Source organism: Anomaloglossus baeobatrachus, chromosome 6 (assembly GCF_048569485.1).
Source record: "Anomaloglossus baeobatrachus isolate aAnoBae1 chromosome 6, aAnoBae1.hap1, whole genome shotgun sequence".
NCBI classification, from domain to species: domain Eukaryota; kingdom Metazoa; phylum Chordata; class Amphibia; order Anura; family Aromobatidae; genus Anomaloglossus; species Anomaloglossus baeobatrachus.
In genome coordinates, this window is record NC_134358.1 from 117,215,562 (window position 1) to 117,236,444 (window position 20,883).

The window sequence follows — 20,883 nt, forward strand, 5'->3', positions numbered from 1 at the left end:
CCCTATTGGATGACAGCATCAAAACCTAAAGCCAATCCATTTTTTTTTTTTTCTGGTGTATTCAAATGCACCTTTTCCCACCCCAAAAAAAAATTGTTTACAGTTCATGGTTTCTTCTTTTTCTTGTCCTCCTTCTCCACCATGTCAACAGCGTCATCATACGACCCTCTCCCACAATCATTTGAGAGTCATCAGGCGGCCCTTGCTGAAAATCTTTTGAGGGTCATAAGGATCCTCTCACTCAAATTTTTTTCAGGATCATCAGGTGGCCCTTTCTCCAAATTTTAAGAGGGAAAACAGATGGCGTGCAGTCATAATTTTTAGAGGGTCATCATGTAACATTCGCTGTTTATTTTTCCAGTGTGTATGATGCCCATGTTCATAAATTTTTCAGCATGTGTATGAGACCTACCTCTACCATTCTCTTAAATATATACAGTAGATGTATTTATGGTGCTATACTGTTAGTTTTCAACCACACAATGTTTTGCATTTAGCCAAAAAAAGTCTACTTTGGTCTGTTTAGAGCACCTTCTTCCACTTGAGAGCTGTGTACCCTACATAGCTGTTTGCAAACGGCCAACAGGACTTCTTATTGCTTGCTTTTAAAATGGCTTCCTTCTTGCCACTCTTCAATATAGGCCAGATTTGTGGAGTTGTCCTGTGGACAGATTCTCCCACACGAGCTGTGGATTTCTGCAGCTCCTACAGAATAACCATGGGTCTCTTGGCTGTTATTTTACTTAGTGCTCTTCTTCCTTGGGATGTCAGTTTAGGTGTTTGGCCATGTCATGGTAGGTTGCAATTGTGTCAAACTCTTTCCATTTTTGAATGATGAATTGAACAGTGCTCCATGAGATGTTCAGAGCTTGAGCAAATTTTTTGTAGCCTACCTTTGCTTTACTCTTTTCCACAACTTTATCCTTGATCTGTCTGGTGTGTGCCTTGATTTTCATGATGCTGTTTGATCCTTAATGTCTTCATACAAAACTCTGAGGCTTTTATAAAATTAGGTAACTTCTGGAGGCACTCAGAATTTTATTTGAGTATCAGAATACAGTGTTATGAATAGAAATGCATGTAACAATTTTCAGATTTATATTTTTAAAATATTTAGAAACCATGTATTATTTCCATTCCCAAATATTTAATACTTTGTGTTGATATATCACATAAAATCCCAAATAAAATACATTTTGGTTAGTTGGTATAATGTGAAAAAATGTGAAAACACACAGTGAACGAATGCTTTTTCAAGGCACTGTATATCTGCGCATAGCAATACAATAATCCTGTAAAGAAGAAGAATACAAACTAACTTTTTAGACAGAAAAAAATCCTCCTTTACTCAGCATTAGAGATGGGCGGACCCATGGAAGTACGATTCAGCGGGGTCATCAGGACTTTAGATAAAGTTCTGTTTGGGAGCCGAACGTGACCTGAACCCCAATGGAAGTCACTAATTGGGCAGTTCGGCCATGAATAGATCACTTCCGGGGGTTGGTGGGGTTTTTCCATTTTGTTTTGGGGTGGTACACACTACATCAGATCATACTGATATTATCCCCCAGTGTGAACTGTTAAAATACTGCAAGCGGCTCGCACTGGGCTAAAGCACCGAGTGTACCCGAGCACAGCGATGCTCATGCGAGTGACATCCAAGCACTGAATGCCGGACTCACTCATCTCTACTTAGCATTAGGGCTCTTTTCCACTTGTGTACTTCTTCTGATGTGAGAGCATCAGAAGCGATATGCTAATGACCCTCTGCTGCGGGTGTCAGCCAAGGGTCATGCGACTGTGATGCGATCTTGAGATCAGGTCACAGCTGCAGAGAAGAGAGAGGGATCACTTTCTCACCATCTCCTCCGCTGTCTGTCTCTGCGTGCACCACACTGCAGGCGCATAACATGCTAGTGCAGTGCGATGTTTCACACGCTCCCATAGGCTTGTTTGGGAGTGCATGAGCAGAGACTCGCTGCGAAACGCAGCATGCTGCGATTGCACCTAGAGGACGAATCGTGTGGAGAAATTAAAGGAAAGCGGAAACTGCCTCATTGATTAACACTGGTTCGAGTGGGATCGCAGGTGGAAAAGAGCCCTTAAGGGGGATTTACACGCTACGACATCGCTAATGCGAACTCGTTGGGGTCACGGAATTGGTGACGGACATCCGGCCGCATTAGCGATGCCGTTGCGTGTGACACCGATGAGCGATTTTGCATCGTTGCAAAAACGTGCAAAATCGCTCATCGGTGACATGGGGGTCCATTCTCAAAAATCGTTGCTGCAGCAGTAACGAGGTTGTTCCTCGTTCCTGCGGCAGCACACATCGCTCCGTGTGACGCCGCAGGAGCGAGGAACCTCTCCTTACCTGCCTCCCGGCCGCTATGCGGAAGGAAGGAGGTGGGCGGGATGTTACGTCCCACTCAGCTCCGCCCCTCCACTGCTATTGGGCGGCCGCTCATTGACGTCGCTGTGACGCCGCACGGACCGCCCCCTTAGAAAGGAGGCGGTTCGCCGGTCACAGCGACGTCGCCGGGCAGGTAAGTATGTGTGACGGGTCTGGGCGATGTTGTGCGGCACGGGCAGCGATTTGCCCGTGTCGCGCAACAGATGGGGGCGGGTACCCACACTAGCGATATCGGGACCGATATTGCAGTGTGTAAAGCCCGCTTTAGTGTCCGTGTCTCATAGCTAGAACTCCTGTCTGCCATGCTACTGGTTGTGAGTTTGAATTCAGGGACAGATCACATTTCTAAAAGCTGACCTGAGTTAGCCCCTGTGCAGCTGAATTAGCTGGACATGTGGTATATCTTGCTCTCTAGGTCTGTTGTTCCTTCCAAAATCTATTTAACAGAATCCTTTAAAATTTGCTGTTCAATGAATGTAGCAATATATACAATATTGATCTTGGACTCTATATCTTCTAGTTATGCAATAATATTATTAAACTTGAATAGGACAAATTAATACATTACTGCTTTTAATTGATTTTAAACACAGTCCTTCTTTGCAGTCCAAAGAAATTGAAGCCTAATTATGATTTTTCTTTTACAGTCTAATTTTTATTCTTTTTTTTGCTCCTAGGAATTAATGACTAAGCTGATCACAGAGACACCAGACCAGCCAATTCCATTTTTAATTAATCATCTCCAATCAAAACTGGGAAATGTTGGCCCGCTTCCTAGGACATTTTCTGGATCAGCTGCTCTTTGGGCAGAAAGTGAATCAGGTGAGTTACTAGATGTAATGCTGATAATTAGCACAAATTCCTTGTTTAACTTGATGAATATTCAAGTCTTAAAAAAGCTTCTGAATTCTGTTTTTACTTATGAAAATTGGACTGCAATAACTATAGACATAAGAAATATACGCATTTGAGTGTAGCATCTATAATGACCATATATAAAAGTTAAATAAAAAGAATCTAATGGCAAAATTGCTTTTGTTTCTCTTAACCAATTTCTACTTAACTTCTGCAAAGCAGAAAACAATAAATATATATATATATACTTTTTCACATTTTTTTTACGATACAGCTAGACACCTTGTAACGCTCACAGTTGGTGTTGGTAAGATGGCGAGTGGGAGTGTACTCACTGGACCACATGGGGGAACCGGGTGAGAGGGGCTTGAATAAGTGCCCACCTTTAGGCTATGTGCACACGCTGCGTTTTTTTGACGCTGCGTTTTTGTGCGTTTTTGGCCGCTAAAAACGCACAGAAACGCACCTGCGTCGAAAAAACGCGGCAAAAAACGCACGCGTTTTGCCGCGATTTGGTGCGTTTTTTTGCTGCGTTTTGCTGCGTTTTTGCTCACTGCGTCCTTATGCGTTTTTTATCAGTGAACAAAAAAAAAAAGGTCTGATGTCATTTCCTTCAATGTGTTCTTCATTCTCCACTAGTGTATGCAGAAGAGCAGACAGCTGCAGAACTACAAGGCTCAGCATCCTCGATCCAATAGTGTATGCAGGAGAGCAGACAGCAGCTGTCGAACTACAAGGCTCAGCATCCTCCATCCAATAGTGTATGCAGGAGAGCAGACAGCAGCTGTCGAACTACAAGGCTCAGCATCCTCCTTCCAGGACTGTATGCAGGATTTCTTTGCCCCCCCCCCAAAATAAAAATGACGTGGGCTTCGCCATATTTTTGTATGCTAGCCGGGTACAGCAGGCAGGTACGGGCTGCCCCCAACCCCCAGCTGCCTATTTGTACCCGGCTGGGAACCAAAAATATAGGGAAGCCCTTTTTTTTTAAATTATTTCATGAATTTCATGAAATAATTTAAAAAAAAAATGACATGGGCTTCGCCCCATTTTTGAGTCCAGCCGGGTACAACTAGGCAGCTGGGGATTGGAATCCACAGTGCAGGGTGCCCATGCTTTCTGGGCACCCCCGCTGTGAATTGCAGTCCCGCAGCCACCCCAGAAAATGGCGCTTTCATAGAAGCGCCATCTTCTGGCGCTGTATCCAACTCTTCCGGCTGCCCTGGTGACGGGTGGCTCGCCGGGTAATAATGGGGTTAGGGCTAGCTGTATATTATCGGCTAGCCCTAAGCCCGAAATTCATGGTGTCACGCCAATATTAGACATGGCCACCATGAATTTCTAGTAAAGATAAAAAAAAAACACAACACACAGAAAAATATTTTCATTAGAAATAAAACACAACACAATTAGTGACTCCATCTTTATTGAAATAAACCCCCCTCCGCAGTAATCCTGGGTCAGGGTCCCGCGCCGTCCAATCCGGATCCAATATCATCTGATCGGTTTGCTGGAAGGCAAAGCGATCAGATGATGTGTCAGGATCAAGTGCCTGAATCCCATCACACATCAGCTGATTGTATAAAAGCCGATTATACAATCAGCTGATGCATCGGTGCAAAAAAAAAAAAAATAATAATACTCACTTATGTGCTGATTACCGATTACCGGCAGCTCCTGCAGCGATGGGGCGGGAGTCTGATCCCGTCCGATCGCTGCAGCAGCTGCCGGTAGGATGAAGTCTCCTGACGCATCCGCTGATACCGGACGGGCGCCCGCGTCAGCCCGAGACTCGATCAGCTGATGCGTCAGGTGACTGCATCAGGTGATCCATCGCCAGGTCCTGTAAGCAAGGTCCTGCATCCATCGGAGCTTTCCCGGCCGTCTGCACACAGCCGGAGCGGGGGTGGCGATACCGTGAGAGGAGATGGGAGCGGGCACGGCACCGGGAGGCTGCAGACAGGTGAGTATAACTTTTTTTTTTTTTTCTACTGTTAACTTTTGTTTTCGCAGCCGCTTCCACCTCCTGCCTGTACATGGCACCGCACGGCAGCATACATGCACAGGACGGGAGGTGGAAGCGGTGGTGACGGTACCGGGAGGATTCACGCTTCTGTGTATACTGACAGAAGGAATCCTCTTCCTGTACACGTCACTTTACTACCCACCTCCTGCGTTTATAGCTGCGTTTTTGGTCTTAGAAACGCACCAAAACGCAGCTATTTGCGTTTCTCATTGCGTCTTTCAACATCCCATTGAACTCAATGGATGAAAAGCGCAGTGAAAAACGCGGGAATAATTGACATGCTGCGTTTTTGTGGTCACCACAAAAACGCAGCTGAAAAAAAACGCTGTGTGGGGACAGCAAAAATGAAAACTCATAGACTTTGCTGGGGAAGCAAAGTCATGCAGTTTTGAGGCCAAAAACGCACCCGAAAAACGCGCAAAAACGCCGAGAAAAACGCACCGTGTGCACATAGCCTAAGGCAGACGCCAGGTACCACTCCCAGGGCGGTGACTGGGACTGTGAGAGCTGAGCCCCAGGACAGGAGACAGACACAGGTTCAGGCAGGTTACAGGCAGGGTGATTGAGGCAGATAGGCAGGTGGGTACAGAACAGGAATGGTGGGTATGACAGGGTGGACAGGTATGGGAAGGCGGGCAAAGTTACAGGTGATGGACGTATATAGAAATAATGGGCCCCTATAGCAAAAGTCTGAATGAAGTCCCCCCAATAAAAAACTGCAATAAAATATTAACATAATAAACAGCATACACGTTACTGGGGGCTTGCATTCATGTTACCAGAAATGTTGCTTTCTGGTATGAGCATATTGGCTGAGGCCCCGCCCCTTCTGGTCACATTGGTATGACATCAGCACAGGTCCTGTTAGTCGCAAACTAAAATGATTGTATAATAGAGTTAACATAAGTAACAGGGGGAGGGGATAACTCTAAATACCCCCTCAGATATCAGCTGATCGGCAGCTGCTGTCACTCAACAAGCTTATGATTTTATAAACTTTACTTTCTTGTGTTTCAAAACCTATACATTCTAGCTGACAGCTAAAGGTATGTATAGAATCAGCCTGATAGTGCCAGTATAGTACTAGCTTTAGGTTATATAGGAAAATCTTGGTGATTGGTGCGCTTTAAGAGGCAGAGACTTCTGTCAATCTGCAGCCTTTGCTCTCTCGCTGAAACAAAGCATCATCAGTGACCTCCATTACAGGGGCCAGACTAATCCCTGTTCTACTTAGGATGTATCAGCTGTCAATTCCAACAGATGCTCATTAGAATCTTGTCACTGTGCACTATTCTTCTCAATTCATAAAGAAAGTGCACTCCCTCGCCAGCTTTGGTGCAAAGACGGTTATGGTCTCTGCTTGCTCATTCTTTACTTACCATGTGCACTGATATTCCACTATATTGCCAGCTTGTCACTTCTAATCAGAGCTGGGAAGTGAATGCGCTGCTGTAGCACCCCACGGGGCAGGTGTTTTAGCCTACTCGTTGCCGGGCCGGGGTGCAGATCCTCTGCGTTGTCACGGGGTGGCCTGGCCCGATTTCGTTGCCCTGAGGCGTACAGAAAGGAGGGTGGAGGATGGTAGGAAGGATGTTGGTGGTAGTTGGTGGTGGAGGATGGGGGGGATGACGGGTGACGGTGAGAAAAGTCTATAGATGATTGTGACACCACCTACTGTACGCGGCCAGGTAATAGCCACCGCTGCTGTCGCTGTCCTTTGGGGCAGATGTCACTGCATCTAGAGCGGTCTTGCTTCCCGCAGGTGAAGCTAGGCTCCAAGAATATGATAATGGTAGAATGGAATAATTCATTGGGGGTGCAGGGCTGAGGGCAACGGCAAGCACTGGACAACACAGGTTGGAGCTTCTTTTACCTTTTACTGGTATCTGGTGTAGTCCAGGAGTTAGCGGTCTGGTCAGCCTGAAAGCAGCAGGGAGATTTCTCTCTGCCTGGTACTTGTAAGCCTCCTTCTATGTGCAGGTGTAGGTCGCTGTGGCCTGAAGCCGCACATCATCCCTCTTCTATGTGTATTCCCTCCAAATGCTCTCTAGCAAACTTCAGATGGGCCCAGACATGTACTGGCTTAAGCAGGGGAACACGTCTGGCACTGCAGGATCTGAGTTCCTAGTGGCGAAATATGTTATTGATGGTAGCCTTTGTTATGGTGGTCCCAGCTCTATGCAGGTCATTCACTTGGTCCCACCATATGGTTCTGGGATTTTTTTCTCACCGTTCTTGTGATCATTTTGACCCCACGGAGTGAGATCTTGCGTAGAGCCCCAGATCAAGGGAGATTATCAGTGGTCTTGTATGTCTTCCATTTTCTTATTATTGCTCTCACAGTTGATTTCATCACACCAAGCTGCTTGCCTATTGCAGATTCAGTCTTCCCAGCCTGGTGAAGGGCTACAATTTTGTTTTTGGCGTCTTTCGACAGCTCTTTGGTCTTCACCATAGTGGAGTTTGGAGTGTGACTGTTTTAGGTTGTGGATCTTTTATATTGATAAATTCAAACAGGTGCCATTACTACAGCTAATGAGTGGAGGACAGAGGAACCTCTTTAAGAAGAAGTTACAGGTCTGTGAGAGCCAGAAATCTTGCATGTTTTTAGATGACTAAATACTTATTTTCCATCATAATTTGCAAAAATAATCTTGCCAAATCAGACAAGGGGATTTTCTGGATTTGTTTTCTCTTTTTGTCTCTCATAGTTGTAGTCTACCTATAATGTCAATTACAGGCTTCGCTCATCTTTTTAAGTGGGAGAACTTGCACAATTGCTGGCTGACTAAATATCTTTTTTTCCCCACTGTGTATTATCAAAAATGTTCATACGAGTTCCATTGTAGGCGACATTCCCTGAATGTTAATGTGCTTTTCCTGTCATCTGACCCTAATTTTTGGACCTGGAAAATTAACATGTTATTTCCAAATATTTAGTTTATAAACTATATGAAAAAGGGGGTGTTGCATAACAAAATATATAACCCTTTAAAACACAATTTTATTAATGACTTATTAAAATCCACAACCCTTGTGCAAATATTTAAAAGGGAAAAAGACATAAAGAAAGGGAGGAAAGTAAGATACTCACCCTATCCGATAAACCTCCCTCCTGTCCACTACCTACCGCGGGGGTCGGCACCCTGATGACTACGAAAAATGACGCCCCCACTCGGCGGTGGCTGACCCTATAGAGACCCTGAGTAGACCCTCAATGCAGTGGTGAAAAATAGACAGAGTACAGGGTCATAGGTAGGATACATTCAACCTTAGTGGACAGACAAGCTGGAACAACCGTACATGACCACCAAGATCAGACTACCTCAAATATTACTGGTGACTCTGGGGTAATCCGATACAGTGGATGTATAGCTATATAGCCCCAGGGACCAGGAGTATCAACAATTATTAAGATGCAAACAATAGATACTCAAAAGGCTACTTGATATGCATATTAAATAAGTGCATGAAATAGTGCATAGTGCAATACAATGTGCAAAAATATGAATAAGGTCTGGCTTCAAGTACTAACTGATACGCCCAGTCAGACTGCGCATATAAATCATAAAGTGTCAATTCATATAAAGTGCAAATGCATAACAGTAGTCAACCAGGTAAGGTCATTCAGTTTGAAAAAAAGAGGTAGTCAAACACTTATCGTGTAAGGGGTCATGTGCGTGTCCCAGAAATGCCCCGGATTCGCCTCAACGCGTTTCTCCGGCCACGGATCATCAGGAGGCTTGATGTAAGGTTTGCCAATCGATTTTAGGACAGCATATTGTCAGGATAAAGGGGGAGACCTGATAAACTAAGATCTCCTTATAACTTTAGCCACCAGTGGGCCGCCCCCACCCCCAGCCAATCCACCCACCCCGTCCCCCCACGCCCAGGCACGCCCCCATCCATGTCATCCCACACCCTCATATCATATGATATAAAGATAAAATCCCCAGCCAGATACAATGATCCCATTCCTAATAAACAAGGTATCCGATGAAGAAATAATAGTGCAAACATTATGATGAATTATACTCTAAGTCCCGTTCACGTGATCCATATTCCAGGGTCACGTGTAATGGCAACGTGCACCTCCAGGAACGCCCCCCTGGTGCGCTCCATGACCTGATGCCGCTTGCGTTCCACGGCCGCCTCGCGAGGCGGAAACGGAATCGGCGTCACAGAGCGCAACTGGAAGTGGCATCTCACATGCACGTACGGCCAGATAGATGGAAGGAGACCGGCATCGGATGTGATGTATGACTGGGAACATCCCTCAACTCTTCCCCCACCGTGACGTCACCTATGATTATTATCATCAAGAAAGGCGGTGGATGGGTGTGTCGTAACTCGGATCTCGCGCACATCCCACATAATACTGAGGCGTATGTCCTATACGGCCATGCTCCAAATTGGAGCCAATCAATATGGCCCGGATACCCTCTCTGGGATGTGACTTTATTTTATATGGTCATCATAATAACCCTTCAGAGATACCCAACAGTGGCTATAAGATATATTAAGGGAGCCACCTCCCATCATCATAGTGAATGTGCACTGATTACACAGTGTCAGGACAAATAAGCACACTGGCTCCCATATAGATAAGGGAGTTCCTCTAGAAAGGGGGGGGAAATAAAGGAAATGGGAAGTGAAGACGGGGCACACACAATGGGCGAGAAGGGGGGGGGGGACGGAGGATTGGGAAGAACAGGACAGTCCACTCCTGGTACCAATTTGTATCTATACCACATACAAAAAAGCTTGTGTTATACCATTATTACCTCCCTGTTGCGGGATTCGGACCAACTAGCCTCAGGGGACAAAGACAATAACCCAGGGATTCAGAGAAAGCAGGCATACGAAATCTGCTCATTCAGACCTCCAGGGTGTACAGACTCCATTCTAAAAATCCACTCACATTCTTTTCTTAGAAGGGCCTTATCATGATCACCACCCCTGGGATTATTCTTCACCACCTCCAATACCTGAAACCTTACTTCATGAATGTTACCCCCATGATGAGAGTTCATGTGCCTCCCTAGGGAGGTATCCCGTTGATTTCGTATGTCACCTAGATGTTCCCCCACCCTCCTACGTAGCTCTCTCTTCGTCTTACCCACGTAGTCCAAAGGACATGAACAGGTGGCCACATACACCACTCCCATCATTTTGCAGTTTGCAAAGGACCTTAGGAAGAATTCCTTCCCGTTCCTTGCACTCTTCACGGACTTCGCAGGTCTCATTGAGTAGCAGTATGAACAGTCACCGCACCTAAAGAAACCACATAGACCCCTATCCAACCACGTACCGGGAGGCTTGGGTCTTGTATAACAACTGTGGACCAATCTGTCCCTAAGGGACCTACCCTTCCTGTACGTGATACTCGGCCTCTGTGAAATCATGTGCATCAAGTCAGGGTCCAAGGTAAGAATGTCCCAATGCTTATAAAGCACCCTACGAACCCTATCACTCTGACAGTCAAATGTACCAATCAACCTGGTGATGTCCTGCTCCTCTTTCCTTTTACTACCACAGCCATGCAGAAGTGCCATCCTATCTTGTTTCTCTGCATGGTCTCTGGCACAATGTAGTACCTTAGGGGGGTAACCCCTGTCTGCAAAACGCCTGGTCATGTCCTTGGCTTGAGAGTGATAGGCCTCCATGGTCGAGCAATTCCATCTCAGCCGAAGATATTGGCCTTTGGGGATACCATTCCTTAAAGGGAATGGATGATGACTGTCCCACCTCAGAATGTTATTGGTTGCCATGGGTTTACGATAAGTACTGGTGGAGAGGACGCCGTCTGGTTCTTTTTTGATGATCACATCCAGGAAAGGTAGTTCCTTGGTATCTACCTCAAAAGTGAAATGAAGGTTTAGTTCATTCACATTAAGCAAGTATGAACTACTGGACTTCTTATTACATCATAACTACCTTTCCTGGATGTGGGACCTGGCCTGGTCTCTATCCACAATTGCCTTTTTTGCAACATGGAAGCGGCTATATACAGGTTACAGATATGTGTGCTCCATTATGGTTCTGCTTTTAACTTTATCTAGGAGGCCGCATGGCACATGAAATACGTAATATAGGTTAGGACCCCCCTATTGAGATTTGCCATGACGTTGGCAGGGGTGGCTCAAAGAATTGATCAATTATTTGCTAAAAATCTCATTTTTTTTATTATAGTACAGTTGGAATAAATCTGTGAATTTTCACTTTTTATATGATGCATGCCAATTTCAGATCGTGCTGGCTCCTTTTTCTCTGGTGTAGATGGCACAGTTCTCCTGAATCTGGCATTGAGTTTGTTTTGTTCCTGCTTTTCTCTTTTCCTGACCTATGACCCCTTCTCTTTTGTATGTAAAAATAGTCTTTTTTTACCAAATGGGTGTTGCCCTCAACTTTTCCCTATGAGGTTTTCTTGAGGATCACATGCACTTGACTAATAAGACTGGTTTATATGCTAAAAAGAAGAGGCCATATTTCATAGAGAGGTGAAGGAACAATAGAAATATGCTAGATTCAACAGAACTGTGCCATTTATATGACGTAAAAAATAAATAAATAAATAAATAAATATATATATATATATACACATATATAACAGGTGACAGGTACTGTTTAATGGGATTACAGTTTATAGGGTTGGTGGTACACATACTGTACATAACCCAAACAACTGATCAGATATGGAATACATCTGATTTATTCTTTAATATCAAATATGAAGCCTGATTCATATTTCCCTGATTGGCCCTAGTGTGCGCCTAGATAATCTATTCATACTTATAGACTGTTGGTTGAGTGTTCACTGCCCAATCTCCTACCAAGCTGATAATTTTTTGTGTGTGAATCTACGGGAGGTTTAGAAGACTATTAGACAGTTTCTGGCAGTCAAAACCTTTGGCATAAGTGTGGATAAATGTATTGAGTATAGCCAGCTTCAAGGATCATGTAGTTGGCATTATATCCATCCTTGTAGTACTGATCCATATTCAACCACGTATAGAAGTCTATGGGCCATTCTACAACTTATGTGCCTGCAATTCTAAATATGCCACATTGCCGGAGAGCTTTACTTTTCAAGGACAAATACCATTTTGCAATGAGGCATCATACTATTCACAGTCATTTGGATATCTTTTCTCAACAGTTAGAAGATAGTCTGGGAGGAAACAGATACCACTTTGGGTCCATTCACAACACATATTAGTCTTCCATCGGAGGTATAACTATGTCAATAGGATTTCAAAAAGAATAGATGCCTCTGTATCGACATAAAATGACGGTCACTGCCCCTGAGCATTAAATAAACATTTAGAAAAAGATGCACCAGTGCATACCTGCCTAATGTATGCCAACAGTCCACTATTTTGGCTTCATGAGGCCAAGGCACCGCTATGAATATGTTTCATGTATGAGCCCAGAGCTTTCTGGAAAGTGCCAAAATTGGTGTATCTGAGCCTAATGTTCCCAGTTCTCTGTAGGGAAAAGTTGGCTGAGCCTGAACCCGGTCAGCTGGCTATGTACTGTGCATGGGAGCTCACAAATCTCCTCCCAATAGATTATGTTGGGGAGCATAGGCATCGGGAGGCTGGAAATCAATTGCCCGATCTTTTTATTAATCAGGGAGATATTCCGCTTCCAGATAATTTTATATTGGAGAGCACAGTAATGCTTGGCTGAGCTGGTTGGTCCTGGAAATCAGGAGAGATAGGTGTTCATTGTGCATCTAATGTGTATGGCACACATAAGGAGCATTTACATTGCAAGATAATCATGAAAAAGCATTACAACGCTTGTTTCATGATTATCTTGTAGCACAAAAAGTCTTCAGTCTTGGTTGTGCTTCGTCCTGTGTAAACAAGACCTGCACTGCTGAGAACTATGGCAGCCTATGTGGACTGAGCAATGTAATAAGTGTGCATCATTTACTTTGATCTGCCTGTAAACAGGCATTTTACTGAATATCAATCATTAAAAGTTTACCGATTGCTGGGCGGTCCATGTAAAAGACCCTTTAGGGTTGTTTTACACTCGCTGACAATTGAGAACAAGTGTTACTCATGTCCCGATTATTGGTCTGTCTAAGTAGGATTCTGATGACCCAACGAATGAGCCAAATGATAATTTATAAGTTTCTAAACAGAACATTTTCTGCCAAAAATAATAATATTCTATGTGCACATAATGATCGTGTTATTGATTATTCTGTATGCATGTAAACAGGCTATTAAAAAAACAATCGGCTTACGAGTATCTGATTGACATTCTTCATTTAGCCTCCGCCATCGGCCAGTGTGAATAGACACTTATGGATCAGCTGGATGCAATTTTTAGCTATGTGAGAGCTGTTAGTAACTAAGTGGTGGTGGATTAATGTTTTTTGTTTTAATCTTGGCTGGGGATACATCTGAATATTGTAGTGTAGTCATTATACTTTGTACAACAATTGTTTTATATCGCCAGTAGGAAGCAATGAGGCAATAGTGTGCCAATTTCTCGTGCCTGAATTTATAGATTAATTGTCATAGAAGATTTTACAATCCAGGCGTACTTTAAATGTTCAGTTTAGGAAATCAGTGAAGAGGGAAAACAGAATAAATGACGGTGGTGGTACATGGTCATGGTCAGTTTACGTCTATTCATGCTGCATTGCCGACATCCACTATGCAAATTAAATCTTGTAAATGAAATAACCTGAATGTGCTTACATAGCCGGCTGAATACTTTGGGTTAAGCAATTAGACAAACTGAATTTCTTTACATTAGAAAATGTGGTTTCAACGAAATGTACAGTGTTCCCAGTAATAGGAGTGCATAAATGACCCTTTTTCATGTATATTTAATACAATGCAAAGCCTCTGATCATGAGTGACTCCAACTTACAGGAAATGATCACGTAAGTATTCAGCCCGTGGGTATTGGAATAAAATTATCTTTTAATGTATGTATTAGGCCAGATCCTAATACAGGCTGCATTACAGGATAATGGTCTAACATGGAAAGAAAAAAGGAAGTGGTTTAGTAGAGTTTGACGAGCGTAAGTTATAATACATCAAATTGGGGAAAGATGTAAAATACATGCCTACCTGCCCCGTAAAGGGTATTAAACATACAAAAAAAATCACAAATCTATATCTGTATTTTTAGTCTACATTTCTTTTATCACTGCATCTTCTACAATGCATAAATCAGCTAGCTCTCCATATATCAGCTCTCTCTATATCAGCTCACTCACTATATCAGCTCACTCACTATATCAGCTCACTCACTATATCAGCTCACTCTCTATATCAGCTCACTCTCTATATCAGCTCACTCTCTATATCAGCTCACTCTCTATATCAGCTCACTTTCTATATCAGCACTCTCTATTTCAGCACGCTCTCTCTTTCAGCTCGCACTCTGTACCAGCTTGCTCTCTATATCAGCTCGCTCTCTCTATCAGCTCACTTTCTATATCAGCTTGTTCTCTATATCAGCTCACTCTCTATATTAGCTCACTCACTATATCATTCTAATGCGATATTCACAGCAACTGAGAGCAGAGGAGTGATACAATTCTTGTTTCTGCAAGGAAAGTCCGAGAGGGATATTCATGGTGATATGTTGCAGACATTGGGGGATCAATGCTCTTCATATTTCACAGTTAAGAACTGGGTTGCCAAATTTAAAACAGGCAACTTCAGAACCAATGATGAGAAATGTCCTGGACGACCGAGAGTAGTTGTTCCGGAGATTGTCGATGCTGTGCACAACCTCATACTGGAAAATTGACGAATTTCAGCTGAAGCAAATTCTGAGCAAAGACATCATGGGGATTTCCCATGTACATGTTTGTGTCATTATCCATGAACATTTGGACATGAGGAAGCGATCTGCAAAGTGGGTCCCCAAATGTTTGTCAATAGATCAGAGAACCATGCAAGTGAAAACTTCCCGGTCCATTTGTCAGCGTTTCTGGACTGATAAGTACTTCCTAGATCGACTGATCACTATGACTGAGACCTTGATTTTTTTAATTACCCTGGAAAAAAAGGAGCAGTCAAAAGAGTGGAGGCACAGTGGTTCTCCTCGTCCAAAGAAGTTCAAGGTGCAAAAATCAGCCACTAGGGTGATGGCCTCTGTGTTCTGGTATAAGGAGGGCATGCTGCTAGTGGACTACCTTCAAAAGGGTTCCACCATCAATGCAAGGTATTACATTGAACTTTTAGACCAAGCAGCTCTAAAGGCCAAAAGGCCAGCAAGCTGTCCAAAGGAATCTTTTTCCTGCAAGACAACACCTCCGCTCACACTGCACAAGCAACCACGGCAAAACTGGCAGAACTGGGCTTCTTGCTGGTTGACCACCCACCTTATTCACCAGATCTAGCTCCCTCTGACTATCTTCTGTTTCCAAACATGAAAAAACAACTCAAGGGTACCAAACTTCACACCATTTCTGATGCTATTGCTGCTATGGATGCCTGATTTGAGGCACAACCAAAATCCTTCTTTTTGCTAGGCTTTCGGAACTTGGAATACCAATGTAAGAAGTGTGTTGACATCAGTGGAGAGTATGTGGAATAAATGTAAAGTTTAATCATCCTATCTTGTTTCTTTCTGGGTAAACCAAAGACTTATCAGCAGCCGCTCATATCAGAGATGATGTGAATCAATTTGTAGGACCCGGACCAGTGGCAACATCAATTTGTTATTTGTGGCTACCTAATAGCCTAGAACAAATACAACCTCACTCTGAGCGTTGAGGTATGAGTTGAGAGCATTGAATACAACATTTTTAACTTTATTATATGTTATAGTTAGAAAATAGAGGGACTTGTGGCACATTTTGATCAAATTGTGGGAGCCCATCAGAGAGTGACAAATCAAACTCGTTAGATGGGAACCTCTCTACTGGGTCCATGCTTGCAGTAGAAATAGGATCCAGCAGCTCATACGACATATATATAAATGAATGTACTGGTGGATTAGACTAGAACACAAGTGGATACAGCCACACTCTGAGCACAGTAAGATATCTGAGAACATTGACTATATGAATGTTACTGCTGTGTAGACTATATTTATAAATTTGAAGTACTTAGCGCACATTTTGATCATTTCATAACGGTTGGCTTCATCTTCCTCACTTTGTTTCTACTGACATTAGTGTAGCCGATATGGATGTCTCACCTTGCACTTTATTCCCCTACAGAGTACAAAGGGATTCGGAGGGATTTCAGGAGCTACGATAAACCCTGGCAAGTAAATGCAAAGAAGCCAAAAAAGTCAAAGAGCGATCTTGCTGTTTGCAATATTTCACCACCATCTCCTGAATCGAAATCCTGTAAGTCTAAACTAAACGTAAATTATTGCTGCCGTCCCTGCCGTCTATAATTTACTTTCCACTAACTGTTCTGCTGTTTTATTAGAAGGATCCTGCTGGGATTGATGAAAATGATAGTATTGAATTATTATTTATTATTATTATAGCTCCATTTATTTCATGATGCTTTACAAGTGAAAAGGGGTATACATAATAAGGACAAGTACAATAATCATGAAAAATACAAGGCACAGATTGGTACAGGAGGAGAGAGGACCCTGCCTGCGAGGGCTCACAGTCTACATAGGATGGTTGAGGATACAGTAGGTGAGGACAGAGATGGTTACGCAGTGGTGTACTGGTCTGAGGGTTATGGTAAGTTGTAGGCTTGTTGGAAGAGGTGGGTCTTCAGGTGCCTTTTGAAGCTTTCCACAGTAGGTGAGAGTCTGATATGCTGGGGTAGAGCATTCCAGAGTATGGGAGAAGTGCAAGAGAAATCTTGTATGCGATTGTGGGAAGAGGAGATAAGAGAGGAGTAGAGAAAAAGGTCTTGTGAGGATCTGAGGTTGTGTGCAGGTAAGTACTGGGAGATTAACTCACAGATATATGGAGGAGACGGGCTGTGGATGGCTCTGTATGTCATAGTTAGTGTTTTGAAATGAAGTCTTTGGGAAATGGGAAGCCAGTGAAGGGATTAGCAGTGAGGAGAGGCTGGGGAATAGCAGGGGGACAGGTGGATTAAGCGGGCCGCAGAGTTTAGGATAGATTGGAGGGGTGCAAGAGTGTTGGAAGGGAGGCTACTGAGCAGGAGGTCGCAGTAGCCGAGGCGTGAGATGATGAGGGCATTCAAAAGTGTTTTTGCTGATTCTTGGTTAGGGAAATATATACCATTTCCTGTCATATATGTTATAGCCTACCATGTACAGACACTGGTTTTAAAGATGAAAAGATGTTTTTTTTTTACAATAAGCACATCTGAATGATGGAGGTCTGACCCCTGGGACACTTATTCATGCCCCAAATGCTGGTATACAGAAACATCGCCGATACACGGCAACCTGTGTTATCAGAAAGTAGCATAAATAGGGTAGATATCCAGCAATCTGGTCCAAAATAGGTTAAAAATAAATTCTTTCTTTATTTCATGTTCAAGTTAAAAAAAAAAATTTCCATCATGAATTCATAGGAATAAACGTGAGAGGACGTGTTTCGAACAGAGTTAGTTCTTAGTCTTTCTCTAGTAAATGGACACTGACAGAGTGATTAAAAAGACATGAAACCGGACATGGAATCGGAAAAGACTGCACAGGTTCAAGGTGATTAATTGGAGTAGTTCACTCCCATGGGAAATAAGTGGTCATATCAATACACATACAACATATCTTTCTTTAAATTCATACCCAGAGGGAGTTCTAGTGTCCATTGTAAAAATCCACTTGATTTCCTTGCGACAAAGAATATCTTTAAGATTACCGCCTCTTTTTGGTAGACACACTTTCTCAATTGCATTAACCTGCAGTGAATCCATATTGCCCGCATGCACATTGAGAAAGTGCTGCGATGCTCCAGATAATCCTCTAGTGGTTGCGTTATTTGCATCATATATATGTTCAGACAGCCTCTTTCTCAATGTGCGTGTCGTGATGCCTATATACTGCAGATGACATTTAACGCATGAAATCAAATAAATAACATTGCTAGTACCACAATTAATCATTGAATTTATAAAAAAAAAAATTTCCATTAGAATATGATGTAAAATTATTGGTACTGACCATGTATTTACAAAGCCCACCGGTTTTATGGCCACATTTATAAGATCCCACTGTTTACAGCCAATTGCCCGCAGTACATCCATCTGTTTTTTTCGCAGATTTTTTATTTTTATTTTGGGACATTTTATTTTTATGGTCACTTGGTGAAATTAAAGCCCCCAGTGTTGTGTTTCTCTTTGATACAAATTTAACCCCTACATCAAGGATTTTAAATAGAGTCTCATCTGCTGCCAAAATAGGAAGGTATTTTTTTATTATTCCTACTATTTGATGGTAATTTTTGCTATATCTGGTGGAAAACACTAGGGGAAAAGGCTGTCAGATCCAGAATGGAGATTATTTGTGTTTTTATTTTTATTATTAAATTGGAGATAATCCGAACGTTCCCTCTGGTGAGTTTTGATCTTTGCTCTTTCTAGAATGTTTTTTGAATAGCCCCGTGCTAAAAATCTTTTGTCAACCAACTCAAATTCTTTTTCCAAGGTTTACTGGTTACTGCAACACCTTTTGGCTCTGATATATTCGCCAGTGGGTATATTCTCTATTACATGCCTGGGGTGGCAACTGTTGGCATGCAATAGAGAATTGCCCGCAGACGGTTTGCGATATAATCTGCAATCAACAGACCCCCTATTGCTATTACCTGTGAGGGTCATGTCCAAGAAATTAATTTCACTTTTTTCATGTGAGTGGGTGAAGGATAAATTATAAGGATTATTGGCGATATACAAAAAGAAATCTGTGGCCATATCATCAGTGCCCCGCCAGATCATGAGTATATCGTCAATAAATCTCAGATAGATAACAATATCTGAAAAAAATGGATTTGAAAAATTAAAAATAAATTCCTCCTCCCACCAAAACATGAAAATATTTGCGAGCGAGGGTGAAAACCTAGCGCCCATAGAACAACCTTGTTGCTGCAGATAATAATCGCCCAGGAAAGAAAAATAGTTGTTGTTTAATAGGAAAGTGGTGACTTCAAGAATATAATTTTGTAGGTCAGGGGCATATTCAGAATATCTCTCCATTTGTTTTTTCAAAGCCAATATGGCCAAATAGTGGGGAATAGATGTATATAATGTTTGTACATCACAAGAAATCCAACTACAATCACTCCGCCACTGTATATGGGAGAGAATATTCAGGACATGCTTGCTGTCCTGGATATAGCTTGGGGACGCTTTGACTAAAAACTGCAGGTGATCGTCAAGCCACTCAGAGAGGTGTTCGGTTATAGATCCAATACCTGAGATTATCGGTCTAAATTTGGGTGGAAATGAGTCTTTATGGGACTTAGGTAAAGCATGCAATAAGGGTGTGAGTGGACATGTGGGATAGAAAAATTCTTTCTGTTTGCTTGTAATTAACCCTAAATGGGCCCCCTCATCTAGCAATTTTTCTAGGGATTTTTTTATATCATTGATAGGATCAGATTTCAATTTTCTATAGATATTACTATCATTAAGCATACATAACAATTCTTTTTCATAGAGTCCCACATCAAGAATCACCACCGATCCCCCCTTGTCAGAATTTCTGACAACAATGTTCTCATTGTCCATTAACGATTTCAATGCGTTTTTTTCTTGTTTGTTCAAATTTTGAAGGATAGGTTTATTGTTGTTATATAATTTAGTGAGATCCTTTTCAACCAAATTCTGAAAATCGTCCATCTGAGTACATCTGGATTGGACCGGGTAAAATTTAGGATTTGGGATTTTTTTCACAATAGTGTCATATGGATTTGTAAGTTTGCAGGCTTCATCAGATAATTCTCTTAGATTTTGCAAAGTCATTTGTTCTTGAAAAGAGGACAAAATGGGAATGTCCTGAGTGACAGGTTGAGTCAAATGTTGTTGTTCTTGGTGAAAAAAATGTTTTTTTACTGTAAGCTTACGTATAAATTTATTCACATCCAAGATTGTGTCAAATAAATTGAACTTCGCGTTTGGAACAAAATCGAGCCCTTTTTCTAATAGCCTGATTTCTGGACTGGTAAGGATGCATGCAGACATATTAATGACTGAGGAAAAACCGCATTTCTCTAGATCTTCTTGCCCCTGGTATAATGACCGTGCTGATACTTGCTTGTTCCTGGCGTGTTTACGCCCTGCTCTCCTGTTTTTTTTCGGGAGTTTTTTGGAACAGTAGTATAGTTTTTTGCACCTCCTGTTGAGAGGGGTTCAGAATCTATATCGGAAAAGTCCGTGTTACCATCTGTCGATTCAGGTTCTGTAGATGAAAAGTTTACTTTGTTGGAGTTGTGTTTTTTATTTTTCAAAATCGACTTTGGACCATGTTCATAGAATTTTCGAAAGTGGTGCCAATTGTACACCCTATTGCTTTCATAGTCCTTGGTATCACGTTTAAACTTTCCTTCTTTGAATACGGTAATAGAATCCTCCAACTTCATAAGATTGTCATTAATCTGCTCCTTAAGAGTTCTATATGAGTCCAAACTTGAATATTTTGTCAATGAAGCTTCCATATCGCT

General features: G+C 42.5%; 1 protein-coding gene across 4 annotated transcripts in view; it reads left to right on the forward strand.

Moving 5' to 3' along the window:
* Positions 1-20,883, forward strand: part of C6H8orf34 (chromosome 6 C8orf34 homolog) — a 458,472-nt gene that overhangs the window by 134,866 nt on the left and 302,723 nt on the right. For all 4 annotated transcript variants that reach the window (XM_075353192.1, XM_075353191.1, XM_075353195.1 and 1 more), the window contains exons 2-3: positions 3,091-3,235; positions 16,501-16,632. In XM_075353192.1, coding sequence (XP_075209307.1) covers positions 3,091-3,235; positions 16,501-16,632 — 277 coding nt within the window. The remainder of the gene's footprint in view (positions 1-3,090; positions 3,236-16,500; positions 16,633-20,883) is intronic.